The sequence below is a fragment of the Emydura macquarii genome, unplaced genomic scaffold, assembly GCF_026122565.2.
Source record: "Emydura macquarii macquarii isolate MOO-44397 ecotype Brisbane River unplaced genomic scaffold, CSIRO-AGI_Emac_v2 contig_71, whole genome shotgun sequence".
In the NCBI taxonomy this organism is placed as follows: domain Eukaryota; kingdom Metazoa; phylum Chordata; order Testudines; family Chelidae; genus Emydura; species Emydura macquarii.
Window position 1 is genome coordinate 7,998,410 of NW_027130208.1, and position 22,576 is coordinate 8,020,985.

Here is a 22,576-nt window from a genome sequence, read left to right on the forward strand (position 1 = left end):
GCCACTTGATGCTGAAAAGCTACTACAGCGTACTTCCAAAGGTTGTGTATTTTATAGCAGTGGCTCTCCAAGTGGGGGGCGGGCGCGAGCTGGATCATGGGAGGGCGCGGAGCAGGGGACAGAGTCGGTCTGGCTCCACGCTCCTCAGAGACGGAAGCAGCTGCCACCGCCGCCCACCTCCTGCACCAGCAGCCCCCTGCTGCTGCCGGGCAACCTCCTGCACTGCTGCTGCCCTCGTGCTGCTGCAGCTCCCCGCTCCCCGCGCTGTAGGCCCCACAGTGCGGGGAGCGCCCCCCTAACAATCACGTCCCTCTTCCCCCCGAACCCACTCTTTCAGGAAAAAACAGGGATGACAGCGCCGGAAGCACCCCCCCGTTTTTTTCTGAAAGGCTCCCCACCCTTTTAGAAGGGGGAAGGGGGTACAATTCAGGGGAGGGCGGAGCGATTGTTGGACAAAAGTCCAGGGGAGGCTCCAGTTAAAAGGTTTGAGAACCACTGTTTCATAGCACCTGCAAGTGTGATAGGTGCTTCAGCGACAACACTGAAAGACAGGTCCCTGCCCCTAAGAGCTCCCAATGTCAATGCTGAGCTTGACAGACAAACGAGGCCATACAAAAGCCCAGGAACAGGGAGGATGCTAATTTCCTCTGTCCAAGGTGTTAAGAAAGAGTTGGGGGAAGAGAAGGCATATTGCAGAAAAGGCTAATGTTCACATTTGCTCTTTACCCCCCAAGCAAAATCTCCTTGACCCCTTCCAGCAGGCCAGGAACCGAAACCGCTCGTGTTTAAGAAATAGCTCGTCCGTGCTCCTATTTTGAAACCATGCATTTTATCAAACAAATAAAGAAATAAATAGGACACACAAAAAGAACCAACAATAAAATAAAGCAGGCACAGCACTTGTTTAAACCAAAAAGCACGAGCAGTTAAACTGGCAGGAGACGGGCAGTAAGAAGCACCAGCCCCATTTCCGCCTCGGTTCTGGCCCAAGGCTGAGTTCTGAACCCACGGGGCCCACACAGGCCGTGGCAAACCCTGTGTAGTGCCCAGCACGAGCGCCTTGCTCTAACCCCCCATCCCTGCCCCTGCCTTCCCACCGAAGTTGTGCGCACACAGTCCCATATCTAGCATTCTGACCGCTCGCATCTGGGTTTAATTAAAAAATAGCTGATGACAGAGCACGTATGTTAGGGAGAGATAAGTGTGTGGGCACTAACCACCCCAGGCACATGCCATGGTGCAAAAACCCAACGTCGCTTACACGTCCGAACGATTCTTTGGATGCGGCAAAATATATTTTTTATAGATTCGCAGATTCTGAAGGCGCTTTCTATTAGAATGTCTACTTTCCGTGGAGCGAAATAATTTGTCTATTGTCAACTATTCCCGTATCCTCCGCTTTTCCTTTCTGAAGGCCTCTCCATTCAGCACCTGCCTGCTCATTTTAAAACAGTTTATTTCAGCTTTTAAGTCCTTAAGATGCAAACTCTATCCCAAAGTGCTGGGGCTTAAAATTAGCTTCCAGCAGCTTCCCTTCCCAAGTCAGCTCTTTCTCTTTTTAACTCTTTCAGTGCTTTCTGTCTCCCAGAAGAAGCACTTCTGTATCTTAACAGGCCCTGGCCTAGATCTTCAGCCCTCGCTCAGGAAATGTGTGTAAAGGTGGCTTTAAGGCGATCCCCCACTCCTGAACTGGCTGTGCTCCGTTCCAGTCCCCTGATATAAAAGCAGAGCAGCCTGAAGTCAGTGGATTCCTACAAGGGTGCAGGATCCTGCCTGCAGGGAGCTCTTTACATTTCATGAAAGGATGGGGAGGGTTAGTGATGTGACTGATTTGCTGGCCAAGTCCGTGACAGTGTTTTTGCCTTGTTGCCATGCAAGAGATTGAAGTTGAACACACAAATTCAGCCTCACTTTTCCTGGTCAGAGACACTGAATATTTAGAAGGGAAGAAGGGCCCTTAATAAATATATTTAAAGGGATGTTTTCAGCTTGTTTTAGGTTTTTGTTTTTTTTTAAATGGGGGTTGAGGAAGGTGGGAAGCTACAGAATCTAAGAAGAATAAAAGCGTATTCAGTAAACACAAAGTACTGTTTATTCTGAACCATCCGTTACCATGCCCTAAACACAGACAGTGCAGCCTTGTGGAACCTACTTCTCAAAGCTACACAAATCACTGTTCTCTCAGGGTGCCTTACAAAAATATTTTAACAAACTCAGCCAAAATCCAACAAGAAATTGTGTCATATTAATCCTGGGGAGTGGAAAAGATCCACCTCATTTCATTTTCCAGACTGCCTGAACTGTAAAACAACACTAGCCACCATAAATAGAGCAAAGTAACGGTCATTGTTAAGAGTTCGTACAGTTTAAATAATCAAAGTTGTTCACAGCAATTCAGGCACGGAAACTCTTTAAGTACAGCATAGGGTTTAAAAAAAATCTTGACAATATCTGTTTATTTTAATAAAATATTGTTTATATCTAAAAAGGCAACAAGCAAGTCTGCAAAGTAACTCATAGCTAAACTGTGTTTATCCAGGAGTTGATTGCTTTCTAAAAATAACACATATGGCTTGGACTTTTATTTCCTCTATCAAATTAGTTATCAACCCATTAAAGCAAAGAGCTGTGGTAAGAAATAAACCAAACGGGTCATGTTTCCTGATAGAAAACAATTACTTACCTAACTGCAAAGTACAAAATTACGGGGCCTGGTTTCTTGGGTAAGTCGTGACCCAGAACTCTATGCTCTAACTGCAGCCAGACGTTCTGGCCTCTGTAGGAACAAATTGGGAGGGGGGAGAAATAGGGGAGAGGAACAATTTCCATTAATAATACTGAAACAGATTCTCTTCAGCACTTGCATTTACTCAAACCGGCACTTTCAAAAAAGCAAGACTGGGAAATCCTGTTCTCACTGAAGTCAGTGTCAAAATTTACAACTCTTCAACAGAGGCAGGATTTGACCAAATGTCTCTTTTCTTAGCAGAACTTGCAGATTTTGACATCCTTCACCCTTAGGACTACGAGGGCCTCCCATTCTAAAGCTGGAACATGAAGATCAGACATGAAGTTCAGGAGAACTAACACGTCTCCTCTCCACATTAAGGCAAGATCCTGCACTGCTGTTGTAAACTGGAGCAGCTCCACTGATTTCAAAGGAGCCACTCTGGTTTACACCAGCTGAGGATCTGACCCATAGCATAAGGGTGGTGCCCTTTTGGGTTGAAAGTTGCTGGTTCCATAATCACGGCATGAGCAGTGAGATTGCAGAGTTTTCTGCTGTCGTTTCCCAGCGTCTGACTGTTGATGGAGATCCCCAAGATGAAAAGCCTGCTTTTGGCAATTGCCAAATAAACCAAAGGGAAGGGTGAGGCACCCTACATTTCGGAGCAGAGCTTTTCAATACATGCATGGTGCCCATGCTATTGAACAATGCAGTGGCTGAATCAGTGTAGGGCAGCACCCACAGGGAATGACCGAGAATTGAACACATGCCTTCGCAAGCACCGTTTTTAATAACAAGCAGGAATAGAATTGGGGATGTGGTTTGCTCCTCTCTTTGTCCTGTGGATTAGCTAGGAGAGACAGTAACTCAGTGATGCCTATTGCTGCTGTCTGAGATATTCTGGCACTGGGAAAGGTCCCAGGCCGGAACAGCATGACTGCCCTCCAGAGGTGACAGACACACACTCCAAACACACCGGCCCGTAGAGGGTCCTGGGCATCTTTAGCAAATGCCTTTGAAGTTACTAGGATTTGTCAAATTTTCTGCTTGCTATTTTGGGGTACTAGCAGCCCTTATGAAACACCCAGGCAGTGCTTTGGAAAAGTTCATCGAACCACTAAGCAATTAAAGAAAGAAAAAAAAAAAAAAAAAAAGTCTCATGGCAGTTCTCCTGGGAGGTTGGGAGGAATATAAACATCATCCCAGAGGATGATTTATAGAAGAAATGCTGGAAGAAAATGTTTTCCAGCACTGGAAAGGGCAAGGACACGACAAAAATATTCTAAAAAGAGTCCCCAGGAGGACAGCAGCTCTTCAAAAAGTATACCCGTGGCAGTGCCAGGAAGGGCTTCAGAAGCAGACATCTCCTGACACCAGGGTGATACCCAGCTATGATGACAATCTAACGAGCATCCTTTCCTTCCCCGGCCCCAAAGCTCCTGAGGAGGGTACTGTCTCTGCAGCTGTGGCTTGAACCACAGCTTCATACAATGGGGAAAAGATTGTGATTAAGGGTCTTTTTACTGTCAGAGGCTTCCTACGTGAGCTACCCAGCGATCAGGGAGGTGCTGAAAAGGGCGAGAAATGTCCTAAGTGGGGACAGGGATTAATGTCAGCCCTGTAATAAAGCTGTAACTGGGGTCAAGATCCAGTTTCATTGGCTACTGTTGCGAACCTCCACCCCTCCTGAACAGGGCTTGTTTTTGGCACGGTTCTTCTGCCATTTCTGGAAGCTGGGCTGTGGTTGCACTGGAAATGCTCGTTAAAAGGGAGTATAAAGTGACTTGTGCAATGTCACGCAGTAAAATGCATGCTGAGGCCAGGCAGCATGCTCACCAAATGTCAATCAGATAGGAGGTTTCACTTACGACTGGATGAGAGAGGAATTCACGGAGTTAAAATGCACGCTACTTTGTAGCTGTTTTTGATAGACGGCGAAATGGTTTTAGACTTTTACAAAAAATAACCAAAAGGCACAGAACTAGGGAGAGTTTGTTCCTATGTTATCTGACGTCACATTTCTCTGCTGTTATCCCAGTTAGGGATGAAAGATTTGCTTATACTGGGTTTGAGGCCAGAAAATACAAAATGATGTAATTGATTAGTACTGAAAATACTTGCATATTCCCCCAGTTTTTTTAAGCACAGAGTAGGCATGCAGGCGTGTGCTCATATAGGAAGAAGAGAACACAATCAACTTTTCCACCTTTCACTTGCAAGACAAATAAAAAAGAGCAAAATAAACTCGAGTAGAATATTAAAGAACTGCCCTTCTGTTTTGTCATGGTGTGTCATCCTGACTCAGCAGAGGCCCATTCTAAGGGGGAGGAAAACATTTTTTGATCATTGTGGCTTGGCTTGGAGTCTAACTTCTATGCTTTGTGGGATGGATTGCGACGTTGGTTTGCAATAATCTTATCACCGATTGTTTAAAAAAAGAAAAGCAGATACTTACGTATCATCTATAAATGTTATCCCAAAATACTCCTTTTCTTTGAGGTTGAAATGTGACGCCACCAGATCCAGTAATTCCCGAGACAAAAGTTTAGGCTATTGAGAGAATCATCATCATATCATTACATTCAGCTCAGCCATTTTATTTTTAAACTAGTTTTCTCTAGGTATATTGTCTTAAAGGGACGCTGCCATGTAGTTTAAAGCACCATGGTGCTGTCTACTACCCAACGGGGTCCCATGAGGCCTTATGCACTTGGGTATTGACTTCCCAAGTACAGCCAAGACTCCAAACCACATTTTACCGGTCAGATCTACAGAAATTTAGAACCAGACATAAATGACTAAGTGGCTGGGGAGCAGAGGCAACTAAATTCTTTAGCTTCCCAAGACCAGTTGAAATGTATAAAAGGAGATAGAAGAAAGAAGTGGCTAGTCTAGGGGAAAAAACTGGACTGAACTCAGGCTTTTTCTGGACATTATTGCAGGAAGGACTTTTCAAAATAGAACCAGTTATGCCCTAGAAGAACTAGACACCCCCCCCCAATTATGAAAGGGTACCATCCACTCCAAAACACAATCCAAAATACAGATCATTTTCAAAAAGATTGTAAAATTTGAACCCCAAAGTGATTCATGTGGTATGAATTTTAGTGAGAACTGATTTTTTTAAAAGATAGTTATTGAAAATTTTCCAGACCTAACAGCGCCGAAAGCTAGACCACGAAAGTGATGTCAAACAGACCCAGCTTCTGTCGCTGTCCACGCAAATAACAAAAAGATGAAGTCTGATCTAGATTTTTGAAATTCATTCCCTGTTACTAATGAGAGTTGTCAGCAGACAGACATTAGATGCACCTCTTTGCCTTAGGGGCCTAAGTCCCGTTTCAAAAGTGATGCAGGCACTTAGAAGACCAGGAGGCTTAGGAGCGTAGGTGCCTACCTTACCTTTGAAAATGGAACTTAGGCATTTTGAAAACTTTACTCACAGACATTTAACAAACATTTGTGTCCATTTAAGCTGGTAAAAACACAATGAAGTGGATTGCACAGATGACACTATAAAACCAATCTCTGTCAGGCAAAGTGATGCTATTGGTGCCCCAAAAGAGAGTGTTTACCTGAACCAGCAGTTCCAACTTCCGGTCATCAAGAAGCTGCACCTGGCAGTGCCGGCCTTCTGTCATCTGGAAATAAAGGAACGTGTCAGTGGTGAGGGAACGGAGGAAACTCCATTTAAAAGCTTCAACAGGCAGTTGTGTATGACAGTAGGTTTTGATGTCCTTGGTAACTGAACTGCATTGGACGACGCCTTAGTAACTGAATCAATTCACTATACAAAGGCTAACATTACGTTCACACTGACACTAATTCGAATTAATAAATTTGAATTAGGCGCTACGCCACTTGCAGGGGTGGTCTTATTAATTCGATTTTACAGACACCTTAATTCGAATTAACAGTGGTGCCAGTGTAAATGCGGGAGTAATTAATTCAAATTAAGGGACTTTAAATTGAATTAAGTCCCCAGTGTGAACCAGGCCTAAGGTTCTTTTTTCAAGGACCTGATCCCAGAAGCTGCTAGGTACTTTCAACTCCCATCGACTTCAAACAGCATTTAAGGATACTTAACACCTCTCAGGAACAGATGAAAATTACCCAAAAGCTAGAGCAGAGCTGCACTTCAGTTGTAATTTAATTGCAGTAGTGAAAATAAACCAGACTTATTATTACACAGAGATAGCAATGTCCTTATGCTCTAATGCTCTGGTAGAGCAACCGGTACTGGGTATAAACAAAACATTTAATCACAGATTCCGAGATCAGACAGGACCATCTAGTCTGCCCTCCTGAATAACACAGGCCAGAAAACATCCCCAAAATAATTCCTAGAGTATATCTTTTAGAAAAACATCCAATATTGATTTAACAATAGGCAGTGATGGAGAATCCACCATGACCCTTGGTTCTAGTGTTTAATTACTCTCATTGTCAAAAAGGTATGCTTTGTTTCTGGTTGGAAGCATCTAGCTTTAACTCCTGGCCATTGGATCGTGTTGTACTTTTCTCTGCTAGACTGAAGAGCCCATTATTAATTATTTATTCCCCATGTAGATACTTATGGGCTGTAATCAAGTCACTCCTTAACCTTCTGTTTGTTGAACTAAATAGATTGAGTCTCTTTGAATCTATCAACATAAGGGATGTTTTCTAATCCTTTAATCATTCTTGTGGCTTTTCTCTGAACCCTCTCTAATTTAGCAACATCTTTCTTGAATTGTGGGCACCAGAACTGGACACAGTATTCCAGAAGAGGTCACAGTAGTGCTAAATACAGAGGTAAAATCACCTCTTAACTCTCTCTCTCCTGTCACCCTCCCCGCCCTCCATTTATTCATCCCAGGACTGCATTAGCGGTTTTGGCCATAGTGTCACATCTGGGAGCTCACGTTCAGCTGATTACCCTCCACAATTCAAAACTTTTTCAGAGCCACTCCTTCCCAGGATAGAGTCCCCCACTCTGAAAGTATGGCCAACATTGTTCCTAGATGCAGTTATTTACATGTGGCCATATTAAAATGCACTCAATGAACCTAGCAACCCAGATCGTTCTGTATCAGTGACCTGTCCTCTTCATTATTTACCACTCCCCCAATTTTTGTGTCATCTGCAAACCTTATCAGGTCATGATTTTGGTTTCTTCCAAGTCATTGATATAAATGTTGAATAAATAATAAATATAAATGTTGATATTGATATAAATGTTGAATAAACATAAATGTGTAGGGCCAAGAACTAAAGCCTGTGGGACCCCATTGGAAACACACTCGCTTGATGATGATTCCCTGTGTATAATTACATTTTGAGACCCGTCAGTTACGCAGTTTTTAATCCATTTAATGTGTGCCATATTCATTTTATATTGTTCTAATATTTTAATCAAAATATCATGCTGTACAAGTCAAAATGCCTTACAGACATTTAAGCATATTACAGCAACACTATTACCTTTATCAACTATACTTCTAATCTCATCAAAAAAACATATCAAATTAGTTTGACATTATCTTGCCTGGGATCAATGTCAGGCTGACAGGCCTATAATTACCGGGGTCATCCTGGTTACCTTCTTTAATAATTGGCACAACATTAGCTTTCTTCCAGTCTTCTGGAACTTCCTCAGTGCTCCAAAACTTATTGAAAATAAACGTTAACAGTCCAGTGAGTTCCTCGGCCAGCTCTTTTAAAACTCCTGGATGAAAGTTATCTGGATCTGCTAATTTTAAAAATGGCTAACTTTAGTAACTTCTGTTTAACATCCTCCAGAAATACTAGTGGAATGGAAAGAATGTTATCACCATATGAAGAGACTATCATCTATTTTTCTGCAAATACAAAACAAATATTTATTGAATACTTCTGCCTTTTCTGCATTATTGATAATTCTACCATTTCCATCCAGTAATGGATTAATACCATTGTCAAGATTCATTTGGTTCCTAATATATTTTTTTAAAAACCCTTACTGTCCTTAATTCTGCTGGCCATAGATTTATCCTTGTGTCTCTTTGCTTCCCTTATCAATTTTCTACAATTTCTAACTTCTAATTTATATTCATTAATATCAACCTTCCCTTTTTTCCATTTGTTATACACATTTAAAAAAATTTTTTTTTTATAGTTGCCTTCATTTCCCCTCTGAACCAGGTCGGTTTTTTAATCAGCATAACCTTCTTCCTCAACTATTGGATTGTGGCTTTTCAGGCATCTAGCAAGGTGTTCTTAAATTATTTCCAAGTGTCATTCACATTTTTCTGATTAAATTCTTTCTTCCAGCTGATCTGGTTCATATTTAGGAAGTTTAGGAACTAAATTAGGAAGTTCCCAGCTAGCCTGAATTCTGTCTCTTGTCATAAGGAAGTTAAAATCAGTCCTAGCCCATGGAGAAGGAATGGATTAGTCATACATTAGAACACTAAAGCTTAGATTCCTTGTTTTGGCAGACATAGGAGAGACAGCCTCATTGAGGAAGATGATGGCATTGCCTTGTTTGAGTTTCAAGACCAGCACAGCTGCTTGGACCATGAGGTTTCTCCAGGGATATGCAATGAGATGAGGCTCACTCACTCCGTTGCTATTAGATCTGGACTGTTTTAGTCATCTTAGTTTCAGTTTCATGTCATGTTTATCCATTGAAATCTATTCCCACAGTCTCTCTTGGAACAATTAAAAACATAAATGTACATTATGCTCCTTTTACATCTGTCCTTTAAAATCTATTACATTTCCATGAAAGCTTTTGCATTATTTAAGAACAGTTCTCTTCTGGGTCCCTCACAGTCTGGGCAGAGCCTGTTTTCAGGTATTCTGAAGATTACAACTGGTAAAGTGACCCTGGCTTTTATTTTTTTTTCCTCGTGCCCTCAGAATAACTCATTCTCCTGAAAACACAGAGCTTCTCACAGGCAATAAATCTGCAGCTCTAAACATAGGCAGAGGGTGGCTTTCTAAGATAGGGATTTCCTAATGAATTAAACATCACAAATACGGTGGAGCTACATCAAATTAATAATAGCTTGCACTCTGAGAGGGGGCTGGGATTCTACCCAAAATGGTGACATGACAAGTCCCTCCATAGACAAAGCTCGAGACAATCTGGATGTGGGAGAGTAACATGTAACATGTAAAGATTTAAAAAATATATACATAAGACCTTAGTGACACACAAACACCAGCATAGTTAATGCGGTTATACCGGTATAAATGCACTTATATCACTATAGCTTATTGTCACACAGGAAGGGGAATAAGCTATACTGGCTTAAGACAATATACAGTACAAAAACTATGTATATACCAGGCTGAAATTAAAGAAATAATTATTATTTCTTTTTGCAGCATATCTTGTAATGTCGTGTGACACTGTGTGTGAGAGAGATCCGTTACTTACTGGCCCACAAAGAAGATGTGTGGCTTACAACTACTGCTGGATGTGGTAGACTTCCTTTAACTCAATTGCTATAGACTTTTGGTTTAGGAAACAAAAATTCGGGGTTCCAGTCCCAGCTCCCAAGGAACTACGCATGTGATTTATCTCCCTTGTGTGGAGCCCTTAAATTCATTACAATCTGATCACAGATTCATTTGTCACTAAGCCATTGTGATTTATTTATGAACACACATGCTACTATAGATTAGTCATCTCATCAACTTTTTCTGCCTGACTTACTGTCGCCAATTGCCCCCATTGTGAAGTGGCGGATCCATTAGTGCTTTGAAGTCCCAACCCCATCTGTTGCACTGAGATAGCATAGGCGTCGCCATTATTTAATTGCTCGCTGCTTTCATTTTTGCCCAGTGAAATCACGTTGATCATTGTCGCCGTAATTGTCGCATTTATCTATTGTCAAGTAAAAACATTGCCCTTATAAAAATACATATAAACATTGTGCCAGGGAAAGTGGAATGTGGCCTCAAAGATTCAGGTGTAAAAGAAACAATCATTTGTGCTTCCACTGCGCCATTCAACAGAGAATCTCAGAGCACTTAAAAATATTAAGTAATTAAACCTCATGACACCCCTGTGAGAGGGGTAAATGCACGTGAGATCCCCAATTTTACAGAAGGCAAGAACTAGACCCAGAGCGTAAGTGACTAATTTTGAGAAGTGTTGACTTCTAATGGAGTTGTGAGTGCTCAACTGAATCTATAAGTACTTGGTATCTCAGCCACAAATAATGTACTCAGGATCACATAGGAGAAACAGGACCCAACTCTCCAGGTTCGTGCTCTAACTACAAGACAGGCCTCTCTTTTATCCATGGAGATTTTTCATAAATCATTAAACAGCTAGGGGTATAAATCCATCCTTGCCTCTTCTTCTAGCACCCGATTTATTAAAATGAAACTACTCATATAACTCCTGGAATTAGCCCTTGAATCGGGAGTTTTCTGGTTGATAAGATTCCCTGAACTTCAAACATTTTATCCTCTCTCAAAAATGCAATGATGTGGCCACTTCCCAGAATTTCAGAAGGCTCAGTGTGGAAGATGTAGGGTAGAACAGAACAGCGTAAGAGCGGTTAGCGCTCAGCTGTCCTGAGCTGTGATTTTTGTGGTAGCTCCATCACCTCCCTTGGGGACATCCTCAACCAGGCAAGCTGCTCCAGGCAAAGAGACTTTGCGTCCACAACGAGCCTCATGGACTCCATGGGGCTCCGCACTGCAGCTTGCAAAGCCCAGAGAGAACGACTCGCTTACGCTGACATCGCTCCCTTCCTCCAGAAAGATCCCAAAGCCCTTTGCGAGCAACGTAGAATCACTTCATCTACCAACATCTGACAGTGCTCACCAACGCTACGCAACAGCGTAGGACCGGAAACCCGGGTGAAACGAGAGATGGCGCTTTAGGTAGGCAGACTGTAGTTGCTCAGCACACAGGGGGACCAGGGCATGTGTAAGACAAGTAACACGGGATCTCCAGGGACACGAGTTATAGGGATGTCAGTTTCACCTTCGCATTTATTATACTTAGATCTCCAAGGAGAACTTCCTTTATTTTGTGAATCCAACCGTTTTTTTTTTCTGTAGGGGCTTCTTGCAGGCAGAGACCTTCCACTGCACAACAACAAGCCAGCCTCTTCAGCAACACACACACACCCCCCACATGCACACACCCCATCAGCGCCGCAAGTGCTCACACCCAGTGTCCCCATCTTGTCTTAAAGGGGCAGCTCCCATTTCTCTAATAGCTACGTAGACGATGTAATCAAACAAAACGAACACAACCCTGAACAAACAGTCACAATTGTTACTCAATATAAACACGAGGAGCCCGTTTCTAAAACATCTACGCCAGCACCTGACACATCCAAAGGAGATCTCCTCCAGCAGCGCCACGCTGGGGCAATCCCTTCAACGTTGCCGTCTAGCTGCTCTGTGCAAGGAAAGGCTCATTTCCCACACGTGCCGTGAACAAAACTACCTGCCCTGACCTGAATGAGTCTAATCACTGCCAGGAAGAGCAGGAGGCGAGGTCTGTGCCTCAAGTGCTCCGCCAATCCTGATGCTATTAAGGCAACTCTTGCCTCACATCTGTGGGCCCAGAAAGCCCAAATGGCCGTGGAGCCATCACGCTTCTGCGTAGGCCATGATGGCACAGCTCAGGACACCTGACCACCAGGGAATTGTGCACATCCTCCTCTAATGCACAGAATGGGGCAGGTACATGATGGTGGCGGTGGACACACGGCTATACACAGCCCCTGTCCAAAGCCTCACTCACCCCGGGCAGGACCAGCAACTTTGGAGGCTACTGCAGCCCTCCTGCAGCTTGGGAAAAGGATTCCCGCAAAGCACGGGGATAGGGGGCGATATTATTTTGTATTGTGGTAATTCCCAGAAGGTCCAATCAGGGATTGGGGCCCCACCGTGCTACCTGCTGTACACACAGATAACAAAAGGAGGCAGAGAGCTTACAAATGTCGCCCTCTAGTGGGCTTTTGGAACTGAAGCCCAAAGGGCTATCCTGGCTCCTTGGGTAAGTACGGGTGATTTATTTACTGGTAGCCCATCAGTTTTTTAAGCCCATATACTCAAGATCTGTGCAGGGATCTGGATTTGATCCAATAGCTCTAATAGCTGCAAGGTCCCATCTCCTGCAGTTACATTTTCATCTCCTGTTCACAATGCCTTGCTAAGATGAACGGTCTGACTGGCAGTTCTTATTAAAGAGTCTATTGCAAGATGAACCCTGGCAAAGATAAGACACAGGTATTATAAGCAGTGCGTAGACAGATATGGATTTGTATGTATTTCGGCTTAATTAAATGCTTTGTTGCTTTGTGCGCCAATGCACATTTATATCCTTTCTATTTTGCAAAAGCCTGTGTCACTGCATACATCCAAGCGCTGATTTCAGTGACAGGGTGGGAGAAGAAGGGGTGTTGTCCACTGACAGGAAAACAGTTAAATAAGGAGAAACTTAAATACACTCAAGCCCCCGTTTCCAATCCTATCTCCTGCACGAAATCAAGAAACGAGTGGAACAAAACGCAACAAGGAACCCAGCTCACAACAAAACCAAACAGAAAACTGCAGAGGTATTGGATTCGTGTATTTTCCAAATTCGTCAACCAGCCTTTTTTCCTCTGTGCACAAGTGGCCAGCTCTTACCTAATGCAGGTTTATGCAATTCAAAAGCAGAGGGAGGGGAAGGAGAGGAGAATGATTGTCCAGGGCAATGGTTAGACATTACCGCAGCTCTGCAGCAGTCTTAGCTTCCAGACAAGCAATTCCAGCAGGCTTTATGCAAGCAGGTGATTTACTCAGATGCTTAATGAAAAAGGAGCGCACTAAGAGAACAGGAATGTGTGTCCCTTTCTGCATCTGTGCATGTCCCAAAGTAAAGCAAAGAGCAAGACTGGGATTAAATGCAGTTTACGTTTTTAGAGGGGTTTCAACACAGCATTTAATTTTGTCAGCGCAAAAAGGATTATCATGTAGTAGAGCTGGAGCATACACATGCTTGTGCAGCATACAGGTAAAGGGGCAGAACTGTGCACACAAAATTAAAGGACTACGGCCAAATTCTTTTCTCCGTTGTAGCAGGGTAAATCATGAGTAGCTTCAGGGAAGTCACTTTGGATTTACACTCATTTAACATTAGACTAGCTTTTACCCTGAGACAAACAAACTGGAAATTGAGGAAACACCAATTAGCTTTGATCTCACTCCTGGGACATCACTGCAGACAATCGTAGGTCGGTGAATTCTCAATGTCAAGCCATTGAGGCATATTTTGCACAGCTTCGGTAGTTTTAAAAAATGCAACCTACAAGCAAAAAGCCAATTTCTTAGCCACGTAGACTAAATTCCCCATGATATCCTGCTCCCGAATGGTTGTGCAGAGTAGAACCTGCAGGATATTTCTGCTATGCCTCCCTGGCAGTAACATCCTCTCTATTCGAAGCCAGTAGTTACACACAATATTTTTAGACATCGTTGTGTCATCAATTTAAAAAAAACCAACAACCACCATATTTAGACACTGTGTAAACAGGAAGCCTCACAAAACTTTAAGTGAAGAAAGCTGACAAAATAACACGGAGCGGATGGCTCAAGTGCACGAGTCCTAGGAGGGTTTGAGACAAAAATAAAACCCAAACCCATTATACTCCCTCTACCAAACTGAGATTTCATCTCCCGTGACAAATTACAGACAGCTACGGAGTGGTTTAGCCAGCGAGATCTGTCACAGTCAGAGTTCTATAGCCTGTTTTGTTCAGTTTTAAAATGCTGTGAAAGCAGCCTTTGATTTTTACAATTATAAGTAGGTAAAGATACTAAAAAAAAAAAAAAGGATTTAAAAGACGCTCATGTCATTTTGAGACAAAATTGGGAACTGTTTATTTACCATCAAAATACTCAGACACGTCACAGTTGCTTTCCCTTGGAACTCTTCCACTCTGGGGTTTTAGCTACCAGTGAAGCGACACTGACAAAGATGCCCGAGGGTCAGTTCCTCGCATAGATGTTTTGCTCTGGTGACTAATTGTGACTTCTACTGGTGCAGCACGTCTACATGATGGCACTGCACACGCAGCTATACCAGTGATGTTAAAAAAATACAAACCCAAAACTCTGTGTGGACAAGGCCTGATTCCAACCCTTTTAATATTCCAAAATCGTAACCTAAAATTAGAGCCGGATGCCACTGGCCACTTACACATGGCAGTGACTTTACTCAGGTAAACAGACCCTTTACAGCCATCTTTCAGTAGAACTCCCTGGCGTCCTCTGCAGCTCACATGGCTGATGTCAATGGGCTACTCATGTGAGTCAAGTTCCAGGGGGTTAGCCATGTTAGTCTGTTTTCAGCAAAACAACGAGAGTCCCGTGGCACCTGAAAGACTAACAAATTTATTTGGGCAATGGCTTTCATGGGCATAAACCCAAGATGAAGTGGGTTTCTGCCCACGGAAGCTTATGCCCAAATACATTTGTTAGTCTTTCAGGTGCCACAGAACTCTCGTTTCATGAGTCAAGTTACTCACCTAGATAAAATGTTTGTGGGTCGGGGCACAGGCTTGATACTCATGACAAGAAGCCTCAGTTTGCATCTCTCTTTTTCCCTCCCCTCTGTAAGGGCAAATCCTGCACTCAGGCACAATTGCCATTGGAGTTTTGCCAGGGGAAGACCAGAGTAAAGCCTGCAGGATTTGATCCGGACTGCACCGAGTGCTTAACTCACTCACTGCTTTCTTTTTTTCTGGATAGTAAGTCCTATTTCTATAAGCATCTCTCAGTTTAATTGCCCGATGTTAAGCTACACTATGCAGAAGAAAAAGCCCTGGAGAACACTTCACACTGGGGAAGGACACTAGATAGATGCATACGGCACAGAGGGTGACAAAGCCGTTTTTGCTAATGCAAGCTGCAAAACGCGTAATATTAAGCAGGAAAAATGGCCTGCCATATGCTATTGTGGTGTGTATTGTAAAAACGGTCCAATTTATTCCTGAATCAACAGTCACAGCTCGCAGCAACAAAATCTACAGGGGGTAAAGGAGTCCGACTCATGAAGAAATCATGTATGGACATTCACTCGCACTGCGAAGAGGATGGCCGGTTAGTAAAGTGTTGTCCCATTTTGCAGACGGGGAACGGAGACACAGAGGATGGGTGACTTGCCAAGATCACACAGGAAGTCTGTGGCGAAGCAGAGAAGATGGACTCGTTCTCTTGGCTCCTAGTCCTGTTTTAATCCCACGACCATCTTTCTAGCAGGAGCTACGCACATGAACCAAGAGCAAGGGAAGTCCATCAGTGCTGTGCTCAAACAGATGAGAGACATTATCTTATAGCTCCCTTCTGAGCTGGAGTTAAATAGCTAGAAATGACACAGGGAATTTCTTAAAAGGGGATTTTTAAATTTCCCAACATCTGTGCCGTAACTCAGGAGAGTTAAAGATTTCGAAGTTGAACATTAGAGCGTATGAACTGACATCAGCTTTTCAAGAAGCCTGCTTTGGAAATCAGCATCTCCTAGGACCTTTTGTTTTCGGCGGTCACAAAGACATTTAGGGTCAGATCCTCAGCTGGCATAGAGCGGCATAGCTTCGAGGGAACTATGCCAATTGGCACCTGGCCTCGTAGCAGTGCACTGGCTGGTAGGATAAAATGCAAGAATGTAACACAGAAAGGAAAACAAAAACAGTGGTTGGTCCCTAGTGAAGACGGGGCCTGGGTGCAGATGGACAGGGAAAGGGGAAGTAGAAAAGTCATTCTGCCCGAAATGACCTCAGAATTTTTATGTTATCTTATAAAAAGGACTTATCAGCATTCGACCCTTCAGGAAATCCCATGCAGCTTTAAGAAATACCAGTGAAAGCAAACTGGGTGAGCTGAAGAGCAAGTACATCATTTTAACCGGCAGCGCTGCAGAAAATCTAAACCGTTTCAAACAGATCTCCAAAACAGCCTTGACAAATATTGCTTGAGCACCTGGTTAAATACCTACACACACGCGCACGCACACACACACACACAGCCCTACCTGCAATAGCTAGCTGGACACGTATCTAGTTCACCTCTAAGGTCCAGTTGTGGAGTGTGTATGTGCGGGTTTGTGATGCATGCATAAAATTGGCAGGTGCAGTTTTCAGGGCCAATCTGGAAATGGAACCCCCAAAGGTCTCTGGGCAGCTCAGCAGTGAAGGCAATAGAAACACATTCTGTATCCTACTTTTACAGCCCGGGAGAATGACTTCCACTACCAGTGCTAGGGGCCTATTTTGCTCTTAAGGGTGCAAGTCTCATTGAGGGCACACCCACACAAACAGTCCCTTCGGGCCCAGGTTTATGGGTACCAAGAGTCCAAACTACTCTTTTGGGGACTGTGGAACGCTACCATAGGAGGAGGGTCGCATGCCACCACGCTGGGTCACTGTGCTGACTGGGGTCGTCACTGTCCCCCCCTCCTGCTGGCGTCTCTGAGTGCAGAGCAGAGCAGAAAGACACTCGCTGGGCAGCTGATCTTCCGTACGACTCCCCCGCTTGTTCAAAGCTGCCGCCCGGGAGCTACAAGGAGGGCTCCCCACCTTTTCCACCCGGCCTTTCTGAACTCTCTGCTGCCTTGAAGTGGAGGGATAGGGGGCACAGGCACACGGATCAGTGGGTGGGATTATAGTTCAGATAATCCTTTTCTCCCTCCTCCTTCCCCCATCGCCTACAACCCAAAAGTCTAGCCTTCCCTGGACTGCCCTCGTCACCTTTTCCCTGCAGCCACGGAATCTTTATCCCAGCCGCGGCACAGCCAGCAACTGGTCGCCATCCTCCCCTGGTGCAGAGCACGAAGCCAGGAATCTCCAACCTCCGCCTCCTCCTCTGGGAGGTTCTTCTTCTCTTTGTGCCACTCACCACAGGGTTATTTAAGACAGTGACTCTTTGGAAACACAGAGATCTCCAGCAAAACAAGAGAGCTCCTTGCAACACTGACAGCTACGAGAAAGGGGCCTGGAACCTCAAGGTCCCAGTTCCAAATTTCCCCAGCGTCTGGGGATCCTCCACTCAGGCTTGAGTTCATCTGTCGGCATGTTCCCCGCGGCACCTCTAGAGCAGGGCCTCCATTGACAACATCGGCTTGATCCTGCTCCCAGTGAAGTCAATGAGAGTTTCATCATTTATTTCAGTGGAGCCAGGATTTCCCCCTTCATTACCGGTTGACATCTCGATATTTACCGTCACCGAATATCTGCTTAATATTAAGAGCCTGGCAGTACAACCAAGTAGCTAGTTACTCCCCTTGTTCCATGCACCACTTCAAAGAGACTCCTCGCTACATTGTATTCACCAAGCCCCTTTGGTTGTAAGAGTCCACTGCAATTTCTTTGTAAGTGCTGCACAGCGTGTGTCAGTTTCTGTCTCAAAGAATACAGGGTTTGAGTGACATTGATGATAGTGATTTTACAGCATTAATGCCTTAGGAAATTGCACTATGAGTGACTAATAGTGCACAGGAAACAAATAAACCTTCATTACAGTGTATGGGTTGGTGCCGATTAATAAGCAAACAGGGGCTTCTCGTTCCAAGCTCGTACGTCAGTTTCCCAACATCTTAGATGAGAGTAAAGGCTGAAGAAAATAATACAAAACCAATACCGAATGAACCCCTTCCTCTAGGACTCCCCGGTGCATCTGATCATAGCTATGCCTTTCTAGGAGATCATCAACTCTTTGAGGCTCATCTTCAAAAACTAATGTTAACCAGAGTGCCGTTTTCAGCTGAGGAGAGGTGGAGGAAAGTTATTTAAATGGTAACGGGTGCAAATGCTTCTCTGCCAGATGCTCTGCACAGAAGCCTTGACTACGTTACACTTGGCTGAGTCTTAGAAATGAAGATACTGGAATGGAATAGTGGGACTTAACGCTCTCTGGATAATCTGAAACCTTCCCAAAATAGTTCCATGTACTGAAGACATTTACAAGGTTGGCTCCAGCGTAGCTTCGGCTGACTTTCATGTAAGCCTCACCAGCTGAGAAAGTAAAAAATTGGCAAGGTAGCAACACAAAGCAGTCTCCCCCACTATAGTAGCTATGATTTTTCAGGGGCCAGGGCCAAAGCCAATGCATTTTATGTGCAATTCTCCTTTTTACTGTTTCTGTCTCTCTTTCACACAGAAAACAGTGATCGTAAGCTAGTTTCCCACTATTTTGTTCATTGTTTGTTGGTTCAGACAGGGCCTGATTCAAAGGTCGCTGAAGTCAGTGGAAAGTCGTGTCATGCTTGAATTATAGAGACATTTAAAAAAAAAATCCTTAATGACAAGCATATTGTGATGAAAACCACACAAACACAAAAGTCCCAGAGCAGTCAAAGTGACAAAATGTGCAGAACTCCAAAATAAGGATCCGGTGCACATATTGCCAAAAATGAGGAAACGTTAACGAGATACAAGGCCACTAAAACGATAATTGACTAATGATTTCTGCAAATGCTGTAAGGTGATACTACACCTGCATTTGCTGTCGCCAGACACCATAGCTTAAGGTACATAACACAGTTATGCCCATGCTGTCGATTGCCTGCATGCACCCTGCATTCTGTAAACCTTCCCATTTGTGCACGCAGACAGGCATCTGCATATGCAAACTGAGCAAGTGTGCACGTAAGATGCTCTGGCAGGGTTCTGAAGCACCATCGGGGTATGTGCTTTTGTGGGAATGCTCACTCCTTACTCCTTAAACCCCACATTTACCCAACACTCAGCATCCAGTCTCTCCAGCCAATCAGCACGTAGGCTCCCCTAACATTTGAAGGGATTCTTATCTCGCTAAGAGAGAAATCCTCTGAAATCTGATTGACTGGGGAAGAGGTTAGCTTTCTTCCTAGAGGAACAGTCCATTTCTGTAGGGGTGTTCTCTTTAAATAAAGGGCCTCTTTTAATTTGGAAATGGAAGCAATCACAATCAATGCATACATCCCATTGGCAGTGACTTCATTATTCTGCCATACATACTTTACACTAGATAAGAAACCAAAAGCAAAATAGGACAAACATAGGCTTCAAACTCGACAGTTAAATGATGACATCAGGAAAATGAACAGGAAGCACTCAGGCAAACCTGCAATAAATACCAAGTCAATGCAAAACTTCACAGAATAGCTGCTTTCCTTGGCAGTAACACCATTAACAAATCCGTGCTTGTTAGTGGCATGCTTACCACAGGCAATGCTGACAGTCACTGTAATTGCATAGTTACCATGGAAGAGGCCAGGGTAACGCTTTGTTCCAATGAGTTATGACACCATCTCCTGGGACATCGTGGAAAATTTCATGACATCAGATAACTCCTGTGATAACTAAGCAATGACCGAGTGACAACAGGTAGATAATAGGATAATAATGATAATGCAAAGTCAACTCTTCGGTGTATGTGTGACTGATTTTCCACCTCCTCCATCGCCCAGACCCCATCTCTTCTCTCTTCTACTTAGTGGCTGAAATCTTACAGTTCTATCTTACATACCTTCCCTTCACATAGAAGAAATTCGCTCCTCTCACCACTGCCATTTATCACAATGTAGCTCGGACCAGAGACAGTCTCCTCTCAGGACTTGTCTACACGGGGAAATGTACAGCCATAACTATACCACTATAACTCCCTGTGTGATTACTCTGGAATAGGAGTATCCACAGGCGCAGTTATACCCGTATAACTATAGTCATATAATTATTCTGGTAATTTTCCCCACGTAGACAAACCCTTCGCTGGTGCTGTCCATTCTACCCTTGAATATCAGGCAGTCCATCAATTCCTCATTTCTCTGCTGGGTTTTTTTTTTTTTTGTTTTGTTTTTTTAAAGTAACTGGCTCTTTTTTCCTAATGTTTTGGTGTGTATCTTGTAGCCTCAAAGCACCGTGTAGACCTGAACTCTCTAATTCTCACAATACCCTGAGTCAAGATTAATAGCCCCACTTTTACAAATGGGGAAACGGACACATTAAGTGAAGTAAATGGCTGAAATCCACCCAGTAAAATTCAGCAACCGAGCCAGCTCAGAAGTCAGGATCACCCAACTCATTCCTGCAGCCCACACTGCCTCATGGTTTTCGTTAAAAACGAAACAAGCAAGAGAGAACGAATTACACAAAAATATCTTGGCTTCTAGTTCTTCCAAGGCTGGGCTAGCAGAATATTTTCACTCAGAGGCATCAGGGGTGAGGATCCTCACACTCCCCCTCCCCCCGACCCCTTTACACTCCTTCAGCCCTCTCACTTGGCGTAACGTAGGCCTAAAATTTCCATGTCGGCTGGAGAACGATTCCTCTGGTGCAGGCATAGGGGGCAGGCTAGAGGCAAGGCTAGGAAAAGGCAGGACCACAGTACTATGGAGATTCTGTGCAGTGTTGCTACCCCGTGGGCAGCCGGGGGAGGCACTTGTAACTTAAGACAGGCCCCCAAAGCTGTCTGTGGCCTGATCTACACTCACGGCAAAATTCGGTGGCAGTCGACGGGAGACACGCAAGCTACGCAGAGTAGCCGGCGTATCTCCTGTCGACTTCCTAATTTCTAATTAGCGCGGCATCCCCACTAGGCTGCGCCGAGGGGAAATGCCCTCCCGTCGACGCAGCGTTCATCTTTTTGCAGGGGTGGGTTTATTGAGTCGACTTCCGGATCGACTGTCTCCACTGCCGCTCGATCGATCCCGAAGAATCGATCCTATGGTGCGAAACGTGCCGCTGTGAGTGAAGACATACCTTATGTTGTGCAGGGGGCTACTCTGCTCCCCAGAGCAGCTCAAGACTAGGAGGGTCAAAGGCGGCTTAAAAGTGACAACTCCCCCTCCTTGCACTCCCAGGGCTGCAAATTCTCCGCTGCACCCCTTAGAGATGCACCCCGGTCTCCGTCATAGAGGACACACTTGTTTGCTGTGTGTCCCCCATTTGATTGTGGTTGATAGCACGGGTGACTGCCTTTATCGCTTCTTTTATGGACCGCGAGTATTTTTCCTGCATTTTGGCCAGGTTTCCCCAATTTGCTGCCCCTGCCTGAAGGGAACTAGAGGAACAGCCTAATTGGAAGTCTGTTTGCTTACCTAACGGAACTAATCCGTGGGCCGGAGTTCAGCAGCAGAGCAGGGGCCAGCAGCCTCAGAGATCGCTTGTTGGGATGCTCCACTGGGCTTTTTAAGTTTTGAGAAAATTGGTAGCATCCGAGAAACCATCCCTGACCTGCTGTAAATGGAAACCGCCAGCCTGCTCGGGTATGTGCGCAGATACAAAACAAAGACTGCACTGAGGTTCTCTCTAGGCCCGATGGATCCTCAGGCTCTGCTGTCACTGCAGCCCTTGTCTTTTGTCAGGCCCGCCAATGGGGGGAGAGCGCACAGGGGGCAATTGCCCAGCGGCCTGGCAATTTAAAAGGGCCCAGGCCTCTTCTGCCCGTGGCCCCGCCCACACTCCACTCCAAGCCCCGCCCAACCCCGCTGCTCCCCGCATCCCCCCCACCCCACTCAGCCCTCCCCGGCTGTTGCTCACCACCCGGGGGGGGGGGGGGGGAGGAGGAGTGTGGAAGAGAGGACGGGGGACCGAATGGAGTGTGGGGGGAAGGGATGCGATGGTGAGTAGGCGGAGCAGGGGCGGGGCCTGGGGTGGACGAGTCAGGATGGGACCGTGCTGCCTTGGATCCAAAATTGCTGTTGGTGAGCCTGGTGCTAGCCGCTAAAGCCCTTCATCAGAGGGAGTGCCGGAGGCACTGCACTGGTCCCTCAAGGCACAGCCCCTTCCTTCTTTCCCAGCAGGCCCCCCGTAGCATCCTCCCTTTTCTTGGGGTCACCCCCTCTGCAGTATTTCTCCTTTCCCAGACTCACTTCCTTGTTCTCTCCACAGC

General features: G+C 44.8%; 1 protein-coding gene across 5 annotated transcripts in view; it reads right to left on the reverse strand.

Annotated features, from left to right (window-relative positions):
* The window catches only part of FRMD4B (FERM domain containing 4B), a 185,591-nt gene that overhangs the window by 76,791 nt on the left and 86,224 nt on the right, over positions 1-22,576 (reverse strand). For all 5 annotated transcript variants that reach the window (XM_067542245.1, XM_067542255.1, XM_067542272.1 and 2 more), the window contains 3 exons: positions 6,304-6,369; positions 5,184-5,278; positions 2,684-2,776 (listed from right to left, as the gene is read on the reverse strand). In XM_067542245.1, the coding sequence (XP_067398346.1) occupies positions 2,684-2,776; positions 5,184-5,278; positions 6,304-6,369 (254 nt within the window). The remainder of the gene's footprint in view (positions 1-2,683; positions 2,777-5,183; positions 5,279-6,303; positions 6,370-22,576) is intronic.